At 38.2% G+C, this 15,041-nt stretch overlaps 1 protein-coding gene across 5 annotated transcripts in view; it reads left to right on the top strand.

The window, feature by feature from the left end:
• WAC (WW domain containing adaptor with coiled-coil) overlaps positions 1-15,041 on the top strand; it is a 69,010-nt gene that overhangs the window by 30,096 nt on the left and 23,873 nt on the right. For all 5 annotated transcript variants that reach the window (XR_006414230.1, XM_044425294.1, XM_044425292.1 and 2 more), the window contains exons 4-7: positions 9,176-9,282; positions 10,913-11,028; positions 11,250-11,362; positions 13,942-14,259. Coding sequence is in view for 4 of the 5 variants with exons in the window: in XM_044425294.1 (XP_044281229.1) it covers positions 9,176-9,282; positions 10,913-11,028; positions 11,250-11,362; positions 13,942-14,259 (654 nt within the window). In the remaining variant the exon portion in view is untranslated. The remainder of the gene's footprint in view (positions 1-9,175; positions 9,283-10,912; positions 11,029-11,249; positions 11,363-13,941; positions 14,260-15,041) is intronic.

The following is a 15,041-nucleotide window of genomic DNA, read 5'->3' as shown; positions in this document are numbered from 1 at the left end:
TTTAGATTTTCTTGTATAGTGTCATGTATGTTTCCCTAGATCTCCTTAATGAACAGAACACTAATGTTATGCACTAATTTACCTCCTTCTCCAGTTTTTCCAGCGTCTTCTGGGTTCTAATGTGATGTTGCAGTGGAATTTTTTCTGGTTAAATACTGTCATAGTCATTCTAAAGACCACTGATGAAAGGGGTTTTACATTAGATCTACACTGTAGGATATCTTGCCAGTTTAGCCAGTTGCAACAGAAGTGCATATGAATTGTCCAATGTTTTTTAATAAAAAAATAACTTTAAGGCGTGGAGTTAACTTTCAGAACACACTGCCACAGTTTTGGTCAAATTCTGTATTAGATCTTACGGGGAATGGGGTCTCAGCTGTGAAACCTTTAATTGCTGCCAGTAGAATAACCTTCTCATCCATAAAAACCAAGAAGTCAGTTTCCTGTTTCATAGGCATGGGTTTGTAGAGACGAAGCCTTTCAAGATGAACAAAAAATATAGTTTATTAACAGACATGTACAAATGAAAACAAAATACCATTTTCAAAAATAGGTTGAGATTGCTTATTTTTAAATTAAACATAGTTGCTTACCATTCATTATAGGAGTAAGAATCTTTCCCAGTTAAATAAAATCTCAGTACCTTTCTCTTCAGACAAGATTTCACTAAATACTGACTGTCCTGCGCAGAAGATGATGTGTAGGAATTTCCATAAACATCTTTACAGACATAAACTATACCCTAGTTTACCTCTGCTGCTATTCTCCCTGTGTCTTAGAGCTTCCTGTATGTTTCAGTGATTACTTGCTGAGGTTCACTCTGGTTAGATATAAAATAGGAACCTAAAATATGTATAATTTGGTTTATTCATAAAAAGTTTAGCGTAATAAGAAATACAGCTTGAGATAAGTATACATTCATTCCATTTACTTTTAAAAGTTTTTATTTTTAATGATAACTTCATGTGCAGCACAAACAATATACACAGACATGTTATTAACCCTATGTTCCAAGTATTACTGCTATTTGATCGCATATTGTGGCTCTGGTGATATCAAACCATGGCTGTAGAATTGTATCTTGGGGCAGTTTTATATCTGTCTAAGACTTTTCCAAAGTAACTGCAGTTATCCTTTGATATTTGGGGGCACTGATACTGTATTTGATCTGCAAGCTGTTGGATGACATTAAGTATATCTATGACAACATTGTTTTAGCACTTTGTGTTAAGATTACTTGTGTACAAGTTTATGTGCTGTCAAATAATCTCCAATTTATGGTGATCCTATGAATGAATGCCCTTCAAAATGTCCTGTCCTTGATATCCCCATTCAACTCTTGTAAACATTAATCTGTGGCTTCCTTTATGGAATTGATCCGTGTCATATTTGGTCTTCTTATTCTTTTCCCTTCAAAAGAAGTGGTGGCAAGCAGCAAGTGGATCCCCATGGGCAGTAAGCCATGAGCTGCAAAATAAACAAAAGAGGCACATGTGGCTCCCAAGCCTTGGTTTGACTGACTCTGCTATAAAGCATTTATTTATTCATTTAGAATATTTTTATCTTGTCCTGTACAAACCAATTGTCTCAGGACGGCTTACAATATAATATAAGCATAGACTGCAGTTCTTCTGAATTTTTTTGGTGTGCTCCAATAGCCAATGTATATTTGTGATGGGATTTCTAGTGCTTCTTCCTTTTCAGAATCCAGTTTGAACACCAGCCATTTCTGGCACCATATAGTGTAATATACATTGTTGCCATACCTCATGTATCAATTTGCTTTCATGGGAAATTAGTACAATGGTCCTGTTGTTGCTGCACTCTTTTGCACCTCCATCCTTGGAATGTATTTTGAACATTTAAAGTCTGTGGGGCATTGTTTTGTTTCCTGTAGTTGTTGGCATATTCTTGATAGTATTTGAAACAAATCAATTTCTGCAGCTTGCAATAGCTTTTCGTTTGGTGGGGCGGGGGAGGCAGTCACTGTCTACTCTGGACACTTTAGTTTTTCCAAGTGCTTTCAGAGCAGCTTTCACTTCACTTTCCAATATTGCAGGCTCTTTTTCATAGGATTGCTCTCTGAAGGAGTGTGTCATCTCTTCTGCATAGTTCTTTTGTATATTCTTTCTCCCTTCTCTTTATTTTTTCCTAGTCAAATAGTGTGTCCCCATGTTTGTCTTGCAGCATTCCTAATCTAGGGTTTGAATTCCTTTTGATGTCTTTGATTTTATGGAAAAAATCCATTAAAATGTTTTTCCTTCTTTTGTTGCTCATGTCTATTTCTTTATCCTGGTTAGTTGTGGTCATCTCTGTGCAATAGATGCTGAAAAATGACATTTAGAATTTTGACTCTTTCTGTCTATTGCTTCTTGCCAAATTGTGTTTCAGTTGTGTGACACTTGTTCTTGTCAATTGTTTCTTCTATCATCTATCTACATGGATTCTTTTTTTTTCTTTTTGCAGTAGGAATTATATTTTTACATTCTTCCCTTATAATGTCTGTGGTTTGAATTGATAGTTCTTCTGGCTAATGGTCAGTTAAATTGAGTAATGCACATCTGTTCTTTATGTGACCCTTTTTATTCCTCAGGAATGATATTTAAGTTGTATTTTGGTACTGTGTTTCTGTTACCCATCTTTTTCAACTTGACTCTGATTTTTGATGTTAAGCATTTGTGGTCACTACCACAGTCTGCTCCTGGTCTTGTTTTAAAAGTGAGACTACAGCTTCTCCACCTTCTGAATCCAATTATAGATCTAATCTGTGTGATTTCTGTATTGGCTATCTGGTAATGTCAATCTACGCAGCCATCTGGTTGGTTGCCTTAAATATGTATTTGCAATAAACAGATGGTTAGCTTCACAGAATTCCATGAGTCATTCTTCTGCTTCATTTCTGACCCACAGGCCAAATTCTCCCACAGGACTTGATTCTGCTTTGTTTTCTACTTTTGCATCCCGGTCACTTACGTTGATCAGCATCTCTTGATGTGTTGTCAATTTCTTCTTGGATTCTTGTAAAGAAGTGTTCAGCATCTTATTTGGCATTTGTTGTTGGAGTGTAGACATGAATGGTGGTGATTTTGTTAGGTTTTCTGAGAATTCTGATTGCTATCCCTTATGCCTGTGTGAGCTCTTGCCTCAGTATTAGAGCTCCTCTGTTTTTTCTGAGTATGTCATTTCCAGAGTAAAGCATTTTGTGTTTGTCCGATGGAAAATCTCTCATTCCAGGCCACTGTTGTTTACTCACACCAAGTATTGTACTGTTTAACCATTTCATTTCTTGCTTTATGGCTTCCATGTTTCAGGTATATGTGTTGTGCAGCACGTCTATGCATGTCAGCCACCAGACTGCTTTTTGGCTAACTGCTTCATTAGCAAGAGCACTATTTGTATTTGTCCTTTGCTATTCCCCAGTAGCTGGTTGAGTGCCTTCCAACCTGGGGGTGGGGGGTTCTCATCTTTTGGCACTTTATCTTGTTTGATTTTGGATTGTTTTATCATAGGGTTTTCAGGGTAAGAGATACTCAGATGTGGTTTACCGTTGCCTAATATAATTTATTAGTTGTTACCTGTATTATCAGCATCTGTTTCAGTTAAGGCAAGAGTTGCATCAGGGTGAATGTTTGGATTTATTTTCTAAGGAGAACTTCAGATACTGGGCAACTACTGCTATGCAAGCCAAACATACTTCCTGTGCAATAGAAGGCTGGCCATTCAAAAAGAACCTCTTTTGTTTAAAAAGGAACAAAAGGAATTGAACAAAAATACTTGTTTCCAGATCAGAAGAACTCAGCTTCAGCAGAGCTTGCAGAGCTTGCTGCAAGTTGCACTAATATGCTGTGATCCAGAAATGAGCATTTCTGCTTATTTCAGAGTGCGTGCAAAGCTGCTAACTCCCTCTCATGCTAGTGGTGGAGGTTTAGATGCTGCTCACTGTCTGTAGACTTTGCTTTTATAGTTTCGTTGAACTGCCTTCATTGCGGAAGTGGTGAAGGCGGAATGTCTGAATAGAAATACTGATTTGGGGTTGTAATAGGAACAAGTAGTTTCTGCCTGAATTGTATCTTTAAAATAATTATGAAGTAGAGGACAGCCTTATCTCACAATTCACCTGTTAAAATTAAATATCATCCAAGGCCTTAAGCTTTGTAATTGCATGCTCATTTATCCAGCTGATTTTTCACTTCAGAAACTGACAGCCATACATTCCATTAAAATTTTTAAAATATATGTGCTATTCCTGATGAGATTTTTTCAGTTTATTTTAAAAAATGAACACAAAACTGGTAGATAATTTGCCTTTGACTATTACGGCTTTCCTTACAGTAAAGAGAACTGTAGTTGACTGCTTGATGGGTCCAAACTCAGTTGCACTTCAGTCCCATTGGAATCAATGTAGAAAGTTAAGTCATCACTAGCTTTTTTCCCCTAGAAATGTGTTTAACTTCATTTAGTTCCACTGCAGTATCTGCTATGGGGGAGATATTTCATTTTCTACTTGTGAATTACATGAGTGCACAATCACTTACTAGAACTTTTATAACTAATGAAAACACTTCTAAAATATGTCAACACTAATCAAAATAATTGTGTCTGCCTAAGCTAATACCAGTATTTAGATATGATACTAAATACTGGTTTGAACTGATAGTCTTGATTTACAAAAGGATACAGATCATTTCAATATTGTGAAATAGCTTCTTTTAGATTTTAATAGGAAGATGTTTGGTTTGGTGGGTGTTTTTAAGGACACCCACAGACAAACTACCTAATGACCTCATATCTCAAATTCAGCTGAAACTTGTTACTAGCTGTTGGACATATTTAGCTGTTGCAATCAAAAACATGATTTTGAGGAACCAAGTCACTCAAAATAGGCAGAACCAATTTCTGAGTTAACATCTTGAGATTTGGGCCTTCAATTGTTATTCTTTCATTCTTAGCTTATGGCCCACTATCAGTACAAGATAAGACAGACCCTCCCTTCCTATACATAGAAAAACAAGCTTGATAGTAGTACATGCCTGGTAGTAATAATGTCATTTCTGTAATCATGCCAAACTTTTTTCCTATAAAACATGCCCTGTTCTACCTTCACATGCTGCAAATCAGAATGTAGCAAGCTCAAACTAATGCATAATTTTAATATTTGGGGTAAAGTATGTGCTTGAGGTATATTCTGGCTACCACATTCTAACTTCCTGCTGACTATAGATAGTCAACATTGTTAAGTCTGCAGATTGGTAATATTTGGAGGCTTATGTGTATCCAGTGGTTGGAGCAAGGCACAGTGGCAATAATCTTTGCTGCTACTGCACCTTGTTCCATGCAGTTTATCTAGATGGTTGTTTCTGGCACTCTAGGTAAAATGCCAGGGGGTGGGAGGAAAGGAGATTGGGGTTCTGATAAGTATCTGCAAAGGCAGTTGGCCCCAACCTCCTCCCTTCCTGCTTTCCAGCACTCCCCTTTTCTCCCTCTCTGAAGTACATTTCTACACTTGTAGAGGTAGCTGGCACAGTTCTTTACACACCAGCAGAGAAGACCGCCTAAATCAGGATTTCATTGCTGGGACTCAGAAGAATCCTGTGGTCTCTCAGATGGTGTCATGAGTCTCTAGGATTGCACATAAGTGATCCAATTCATGGGCTGTCCAAAGTTTAAATATGTAAAGCACTGTCATTCCAACCTGTTGCCCAGATGTTTTCATCATTGCCAACCGCATGGTCATTGTACAGAAATGCTGTGAATTGGAGTCAATGCTTATGGAAGGTACCAGGTTGGGAAAGCTGGTGTAGTCAGAACAACTGTTTACATAAAACTTTGTAATCCTCTAAATCCTATCCTTTTAGCCTCAAAACATTCATTCAAAATTATTTGAGGATTTTATTAAATATGAAAAGATGGCCAATCCATTTTTGTTACATGAGAAATTTAACTTATATGTACCAGTATTTTACAGCTTTCCCTGTTTCTTAAGGGCAGTGTGCGCCAGATAACAAGGCTATATATAGTACAATGCTTTTGTCAAAGTAGAATCTTGAGGGATACCCACATCGTAAGTAGTAACAAATGGGTATTTATGTTCAGTTAGTGTTTAACTACCATTTTCTGAGTTGCACACTTCAGAATTCCACAAGTTCATACTTGTTCTCTGTCAGTAATTCCAGGTTACTGTGCATTTGCACATTTATAAAAGCTTTAAAACTTCTTGCAGCAAATCTTCCTAGATCTACCTAAATTTGTATTATGTAGTGGTAATAAAGTGCATATTAATGTCAATGTTCCTTAAGAAAAATGAGCTGTTCAGACTTAAATTTAATGTGGAGCAGATTGAATTCAGAATTTTAGATTGCCAAGGATTTTAGATTTAAAATCAAATTACATATCAGGTATTCCATGAAAAAGAAGGATTACAGTAACTACATATTACATAAACCCACAACTATGTCAACTCTTAGACTAGGCTGAGGCTGTAGTTGAATAATAATTTCCTAAATTAAATATTGCTTATAAAATCTACAGTTTGTGCCAAACTGCTTTTGGATACTAGCACATTTAATTACAAAATGAATTGAATGGTATGGATTGCTGTCTGCTTTTTTATGTACATATAAAAAGATATGTATAGATCCATTTTCTTGCAAACCAGTGCCCAGCAGTTTATTGGATTGTGTGCTATACTTATCAGGGGGACGAACAGTTAAGAGGAAGTAAATCTTCAGAGTGTTAATTGGTATATAATGAGTATTTTCAACTTAAAATAAGTTGCAAAATGTAGTAGGTGGAAGCAAAAAAAGAGTATGGATGACTTGGCGTTACTAGATTGTTTTCAGTGAGATACATGTAATGAAACCAGGTACAAGGGCCTCTTCTGCCTGAGTGATTATTTGCCAGTCCCTGTTCTGTAGATACACAATAAATACCTGGTTTATATTGTCTATACTTAAAATGGCTGATTTCCCATGGCTTGTTCTATGAAAGAGCCATTTCAACTTAGTTTGCTAGAGCATTTGTATCCTTAAAATGAAGTATCAGATTGTATGCTTGCTTGTTTCCTTCCCCACTTAATCATAACTTTAATCATAGTTATTGAATTGGAAGCATATTTCACTGTGTGGAATAGCAGCTCCTGAAAATGCTGCACAGTGTTGTGGAATTGAATGCTGTAGGTACTGGGCAGGGAAATTGCAGAAGGTTGGAGATGTTAGAGCATCTAAACATATCTAATTCATCAGTTTTGCACAGATGTTAGCTGTGACTTGTTTTTAAGTTGCACCTATTTCAGATGCTTTTTTCAAACCCTGGTTAAGAGGAAGCCAAGGTTAAGATTAGTTATGGTTTAAGCTGGTGCATCAGCTGTCATGAGTAAGCATGATAGGAAGTCTTGCATTCTTCTAGCCCTGGATCATTGTATGTTTAGAGCAGGGTGGGCAGCCCTCCACATGTTTTGGTGCACAGCTCTCATCACACCTGAGTCAGCATATCCAGTTATAAGGGTTAGTGGGAGTTGTAGCCCTCCAAATGTCCTTGCCTATAAGCTGCCTTTTCTGGTTTACATGGCCACAGAATTACTTGTAAGAGATTTGATATGCTTGCTGGTTTTTTTAATGGGGTACTTTTTAATTCTACAAGTTTCCTTTTAAATTAAATTTATTAATGTGGTTACTATTTTTTAGCTTTTTTTTTTGATTTAGCATATAACAGTTACCAGTTAATATGCTAGTGTTAGATGTTTTCTGTCCCAGAACAATGTTGCCATGGCAACATTACATTAATACCACTTGTGCTTTTTATAATGGAGAAGTTTGATAAGTTTGGAAGTGCTGAGATGGGAAGTGAGCATATTGATAGTTTCATTTAAAGAAAGAGAAATCAATGAAAGTGATAGAAATGCATGCCCCTTAATTAGCAGGACCAAAATTAATTTTAGATATATTGTACTTCTTATTGCTATCATATATTAGAGTCTGCTAGATTTTGGAAAGAATGGGAACCCATTTCTCATGGCAAATGAGGTAACTGCATTAAGTGTGCATATAATATGTTTGTGCATGCTTGCAGAGAGTGTCATGTTTCCTCTTATAGTTAAAGGTGTTTCTGACCCCACTTAGTATGCTCTTTTTAATCCTCTTCTTTATGTCAAGTGCATTGTCCTGGAAATGGTCTGGAATGCCATGTTTAGTTTCTTTGGAACTTAATTGCTATGACTACTTGATCCAAGTCTCACAACTATTAAATGTATCTATTGTTGTTTAGCAAAACAGTAGTCTGATGGAGCCAGTTACATTATTGGAGGTTTTTTGGAGAAAAACAGGCTATGGCTTGGATATTAAATTTTATCACTGCTGCCTTTTATTCTCTAGGCTGGTCTTGTTTGATATTCATGAGCTAGGGGACCTTAGTTCTATTCTAAAACCCTGTTTGTTTCTTTTGTATTTGTTACTCACCTGTCAAACCATGGGTTTTATGGATCCCATCTATGAAACTTGTGTATGCATCAATGTCTTGGCCTTAGCTCTGAAAGAACAAATGAACAACATGCATTTATGATGTTTGCTTTTGCAGTTATGATCCTAGTTCTGACTCATGGGCCTGCTGCTTAGCTCATTTAGGTGATCAGTAATTTAATATTTCTAAGTACATGACAGTGAGAAAAATAGAAAAAAAGTTGAAAATAGAAACTGTCAATATTGCTTAGAAAAAGTATGTATACTTCAGTGTAACCTTGAAAAAACTAGCAACTTGTGTTTATTGAAAAAACTCAGAAAATGAGTATCTCCTCCTTATAATGCATCTGTTAGTGATAAATGTATTTATTGTGCTTTGAACTCTGCTTTAGACACATTATAATGCTACTGAAGACAGGTGATGGTTATATGTGAAATCCAACAATGAGGGAACCCCCAGAGCAGGATTTTTATTTCTTCTGCTCCAGCTGCAGCCTTGTCCTTTCACTCCAAATCTGCTCTAGTGGAATCCCCCAGCTCTGAGAATTGGCAGGGAAAAGGGGAAAGTTTTTTCTGTCAGTGACTTCCCTTCCCCTGGTGAAATCACACAACTGAATGCAAGCCTATACATTTGCCTGTCACTTTCTTCAAAATGTAGTAAAGATGTATCATTTGAACATGAAAATAAATAAAGGCTTTTAATTGTTTTTTTTTTTTTCTAGGGACCAGTTACTCTCCACAAGAAAATTCTCATAATCACAGTGCCCTTCATAGCTCAAATTCACACTCTTCTAATCCTAGCAATAATCCAAACAAAACTTCTGATGCAGTAAGTATTGATCATGAATTTATCTAAATATCTTTTATTTAATTAAAGTATAGGTGGTATACCTTTTTCAGTAATCAGAAGTTGAAATTCTGGGTGATTTGACTAAATAGAAATCAGAGCAGGGTTGTTCATATTGTGTTTTGAAGAACCTCTATAAAAATAAACTTGGAATTTGATTTCAAAACACTGTGTGTGTGCAGGAGTTTGCTCTCTTGCATATTGTCTTGAGTTTATGATTGGAGATTTGGGGAAGCTTCTACTTTTCTGTGTGTGTGTGTGTCAGTGTCAGACATATTGACAGAATGTGATATGGTAGAAGGGTCATACCTATGGCCAGTAGAACATATCTAAGAACCATAAGGGGAAACAGGTGTGCTGTTGCAGCTACACGAGAGCTGCTCAGCACAAGATGCTGAGCAGTTCTGCAGATAAGTCATGGTGAGTTGGGTTCTTCTTTGGATTTCCAAATGGTATTTTCAGTGTCCTTTGTGTCAGAACCTGTCTTTATCTCCTCCACCCAATCAATACACCATTGCCTTCACCAAAGCCCAGAACATTTTGTGAGCTGCCCCGAGGCTTTGTTGCGATGGGGGCGGCATAGAAATGTTTTAAACAAACAAACAAACAAACAAACATTGTGAGGTTTGGTTTGTAATTTTTTTGGAGTAAAAAAGATCAATTATTGGAGATATGCAAGTGCACACTGACAGCTACACAATTGCATAATTTGCCTGGTCAATATCTTTGTAAGTTTCAACTGCTAAGTGAGCAAAGTGTGGGTGATAATGTTGAGAATTAACACAGCAAGATTGCATGTAGGCTAATTTGTGCATTGTTGTGACCTGTCAATTGAAAATCACTTTTAACAGGGAAAGAAGTAGCTGCACTAAAAGGAAGTAGCATCAAGCTCTCCCCTTAGCAATTTAATCTTCTCAATTTCAAATGTTGAACTTACAGTTATTTAGAAAACCTAGAGAGGACAATGAATAGGACTACTTTAGAATGAGGTCAGTAAGTCCAACTGGTGCTGTTGTCCCATTTGCTCTTTCCTGATCTGCCACCATTATTTAAAATAATGATCATTCTGTGCATGTTTTGACTGGGAAATGCATACAGATTTCATGGCTGGGATGTAAATGAGGGGAAACTTGTGAAGTACCATATTATTAATATCAGTTTTTGTCTTGGTTCTGACAAATCCCTCATTCAAGGTTGACTGCAGGATGAGTGTGTGTTGTTGTTGAATTGTAAATTGTTGAAATGTGGGTTATGTTGTCTGAACTGAGCTCTGCTAATGAACTATGATTAGTTAATACCAACCCACAATTCACATCTAATATAAACCATGGATTCTCTTTGTGCATTGCATATGGCTAACAAACCATGATTCATTATCTTGACTGGGTTCAGGCAATGCTATAATCCACATGGTGCATTAACAACTCACTCTCAACCCATATTCTAAATCCATCAGTGCTGAATTTGACATTTCTTAAATGATACATGCATTGTGCACTACTGAATTTCTCCTGAAAATAGTGTTTTTATTGAAATATACATTAAACCCCCAAATTTGAAAGATGTTATTTATATAGTGTATTGCATTGATTTGATCACTGTTTTTTCCAAGTCCTATGATTCTGCAGATGACTGGTCTGAGCACATTAGTTCTTCTGGCAAAAAGTACTACTATAATTGCCGAACAGAAGTATCACAGTGGGAAAAACCAAAAGAATGGCTTGAAAGGTAAACACTTAATGATAATTACAGTGAAGCCTTTTCCATTCTTGTGCCCTCCAGATGTTTTGGATTTTATCTCCCCTTAGTCCTAATCAGGATGGCAAGTGGCTGGGAATATTAGGAGTTGTGGTTCAAAATATCTGGGGGCACCAAGTTGGGGAGGGTTGGTGTAATGTAGTATGGTGCTCTTGAAATGATTTCTAACTGCTTGATTTTTTCCACTTTAGAGAGCAGAGACAAAAAGAAGCAAGCAAAATGTCTGTCAACAGTTTCCCAAAAGACAGAGATTACAGAAGAGAGGTGATGCAAGCAACTGCTGCTAGTGGTTTTGCTAGTGGAAGTATGTATTCTTTAATACAATTAAAATTATTCCCTTGCCAGTTTCAGTGCTTTTTTATGTTGAACACATTTTACAAATGTCAAAGCTTTATGCATATTTGTTTTTTTGCATACTGATCTTTGGTGTAACTAGGTCTGAATTTTGTATAGATCAGTGGTGGTGAACCTATGGCACGCGTGCCACAGCGGGAACACAGAGCCCTCTCTGTCGGCACGTGAACCAAGTCACCCCAGCATCCGAGCATCAGATAACAGAGCACATAGGGGCCATGTGCATGCTCGGAAAGGAGTAGCAGCGCCAGGTGATGAGACCACGAGCCGTGACTCATTAGCCGCAACTCGTCCAAGCTTTCGCATGGCTAGTCAGTGCGCTGCCGCAGATAGATACATAGATAGATATCGATTTGACTGCCTGTGAGTTGTTTTTTCTAAACTGAAACCTCAGTTTTCAAGTTTGATTGCAGTGTTGGCACTTGGCGATAAATAAGTGGGTTTTGGGTTGCAGTTTGGGCACTCGGTCTCTAAAAGGTTCACCATTCCTGGTATAGATACTGAGATTTATTCAATTAACATGAATAATACAGTGCCCTTCTTAGATTTTGCATTTTGAATACTATTTAAGCTAGAGCTCTAACACATAGTTGTTTTCTTGGTTTGTCCAATGGCCCTTCCACAAACAATTATGAATGTCTTTTTCAACTTGCAGCTTTAAATGGCAGCATAAGGTACAGTTTAAGATTGCTCTTCAGCAAAGTGAATAGATGCTGTCCAGCTTATCCAAGTCTTCTGTTTGGGTTGAGACCCAGGCTTGTGTTTTTTATTTGGTTTTAGTTTTATGTATGTATTCATTTTAAGGAAGTGATAATCCAGAAATTATGATAAGATATTGTCTGTTTATTTTTCGTGAGCTTCATAATTCCCTCAGAATCAGTCTCATTGAACTTAATGGCCATTATTCCCTATAGATGTGCACAGAGTAGACTGTATATCTTTTAAAAATCATCCCTGTGAATGGGTTTGCATAGTATGACAATCATTTTAGTTGACAAACTAATGTGTATTGTCCTTGTGCAAACTTGGATCACTTCCTGCAGGGTGCCCTTATTTGAGGGCAACAAACCATCCTGTCACCCCATGGCTTGTTCTTGGAACTGCTGATTTCACAGTGGGTTACAACACCCAAACTCATGTAGCCAACCCCATCATGGGTTGTGGAAAGTGGCAAGCAAACTACTTTAGAAGATTGAAAAAGCCTCTTGCTGTGCTCTTGTCAAGTCTGTCTGGTCCAGCTCTACTGACAACTGCTCAGTGTTTCCTGCCTCAATTGCAAGTCCTTTTTCACATGCTGTAGTTTTTTTCTCTTTTTCCATCCCTGACTTTTATGACCTCCTGAGTTGACACCCAGTAACAGCTCCTCCAAAGTGGCCAGGCAGCACATTGGAGGGACTGTAATTGGTTTACTACCTGTTTTGCCAAAGTATTTTTAAGTGCAAGTGATTTGTGCAAAGCTTTTCATCTTTTTTAATTTTTAAATTGAATTTGTGGGCATGTGTCCTTCCTGGGAAAAATGGGAGGGCTTGTTTGGGCAATGTCTTGGGATATGTCTCCTGTCAAAGTGGAGCAGGCATCAGTAATGGACATTGACCCAGAGAGGGGGCAAATAAGTCCATTTTTAAAATTTGTGCTATGTTGACAGCTGCCGAAAGGTGAACAAAATCACTAGTGATCTTTGCTTGTGAAGTGGGGGATGGCTTGGAGATCATCACCTTCAAGACAAGGTATTCCAGTTCTTTTGGTTGGACCTGACTCTTCTCAGCATCCTTGCATTTTTCCACCCTTTCTTGAGACTCAGGTTGCAGGGAAATCAAAAGTGTGCAAGCCACCCCATTTATGGAAATGGTCAAAATTCAGGCTTCCTTTTAAAACAGGGATTTTGGCGTAGCTACTTAGGAGTAATGTTTAAATCTGTCTTTGTAAAACATCAATAATTAGCCCTTTCAGAAACCCCCTTTTAAAAATAACCCTGAATTTTGACAGATGTCAGATCTCTGTGCTCCTTTCATTGGGGTGGCTCTCACTTTTCCTGAGTTCATAGCATCTTGGAATGCGTGGGAAACTGAGGACACTGAGAAGAGACAGGTCCTCCTGCCCCCGCCTTGGATCTTTCTTGTCCAATAAGGAGTGAACTGTTGACCACATCCTGGCATGAGCAAAAAGCACTTGTGGCTTTCTGGTGGTAGCTTGTCAAAGAGAACATAAAGTGAAAGCACAGCCTCTGTGTAACTATATTAGTATTATCATTGGAGTAGTACACATGATCCTGAAGTTGAAGGACTTGATTTTGAGATGTGTTATTGGGATCCTAGTTGGACAATGTGAATAAGCATAACAACTTGCATTGAATCTCTTCATTGTGCTATTTGCCAAGAAAGCATTACCAAATTAAAATGTGCAATTATTGGTAATTGGAGGTAGAAAAGAAAACACCCAGTAATACAAATGTGGCTGTTTATTTGGTTAGTATTACACTTCTAACTTGGTCTTTTTTGTTTCTTGTTGCTATATTGTGAATGATAAAAGTGGAAGAGAAGCATTCCAGTGATGCCGCTAATATGCTCCCACAGAATATTTTGTCTCAAACAAGCAGACATAATGACAGAGACTACAGACTGCCAAGATCAGAGACTCACAGTAGTTCGACCCCAGTACAACATCCCATCAAAGCAGTGGTTCACCCTTCTACTACCCCAAGTTCTGTTCCTCCTAGTCCATTTTCTCTACAGTCTGATCACCAGCCAAAGAAATCATTTGATGCAAATGGAGCATCTTCCTTATCAAAACTGCCTACACCCACCTCTTCTATCCCTTCACAGAAGACAGAAAGAAAAAATTTGTCAGGTAAGACATTTTTACATTGGCTGTTTTATTTTGCTGAATCTGTTGACTAGGACATAGGGAGATGACTAGGGCTGTTGACACGATCGCTCCTAAGCGTCCTCTCCTGCCAGGCAGAGCCCACTCTTCCCCTTGGTATACATCTGAATTGCGGGCGATGAAGCAGGCCGGGAGACGTCTAGAGCGTAGGTGGAGATCACGGGATGAATCTGACCGAACACACCTAAGAGCCCATTATCGGGTCTATGCTGTGGCGGTGAGGGCAGTGAAAAAGAAATTCTTCTCCGTTTCCATTGCCTCCTCAAAATGCCATCCAGTGGAGCTTTTTCAGGTGGTACAAGGGCTGGTCTGTCCTGGCCCTAAGTAAGATCAGGTTCCACCCTCGAAGGCCCGCTGTGACAACTTTGCCAAGCATTTCAGGGAGAAAATCGCTCAGATTCGTCAGGAGCTAGACTCTACTAGTGATTCAGAGGCTTCTGGGGAGATACCAATGTCGCTGTCTGGTCCAAAATTAATGGATGAATTTCAGTTATTGTGGCCTGATGATGTGGACAAGGTGCTTGGATGAGTACGTCCCACCACTTGCCTATTGGACCCTTGCCTGTCTTGGTTAATAAATAACACCAAGCACGGGATTGGGATCTGGATCTTGGAAGTGGTTAACGCTTCTCTGAGGGAGGGTCAGGTACCTGCCCCTTTAAAGAAGGCGGTAGTCCGACCGGTCCTGAAGAAAGCGTCACTGGATCCAGAGATGGCCACTGGTCTATAATTAGTGGCCATCTCTG

The sequence above is a fragment of the Varanus komodoensis genome, unplaced genomic scaffold, assembly GCF_004798865.1.
Source record: "Varanus komodoensis strain SLA01 unplaced genomic scaffold, ASM479886v1 scaffold15, whole genome shotgun sequence".
Taxonomy (NCBI): Eukaryota; Metazoa; Chordata; class Lepidosauria; order Squamata; family Varanidae; genus Varanus; species Varanus komodoensis.
This window is presented reverse-complemented; position numbering and strand designations above follow the sequence as displayed.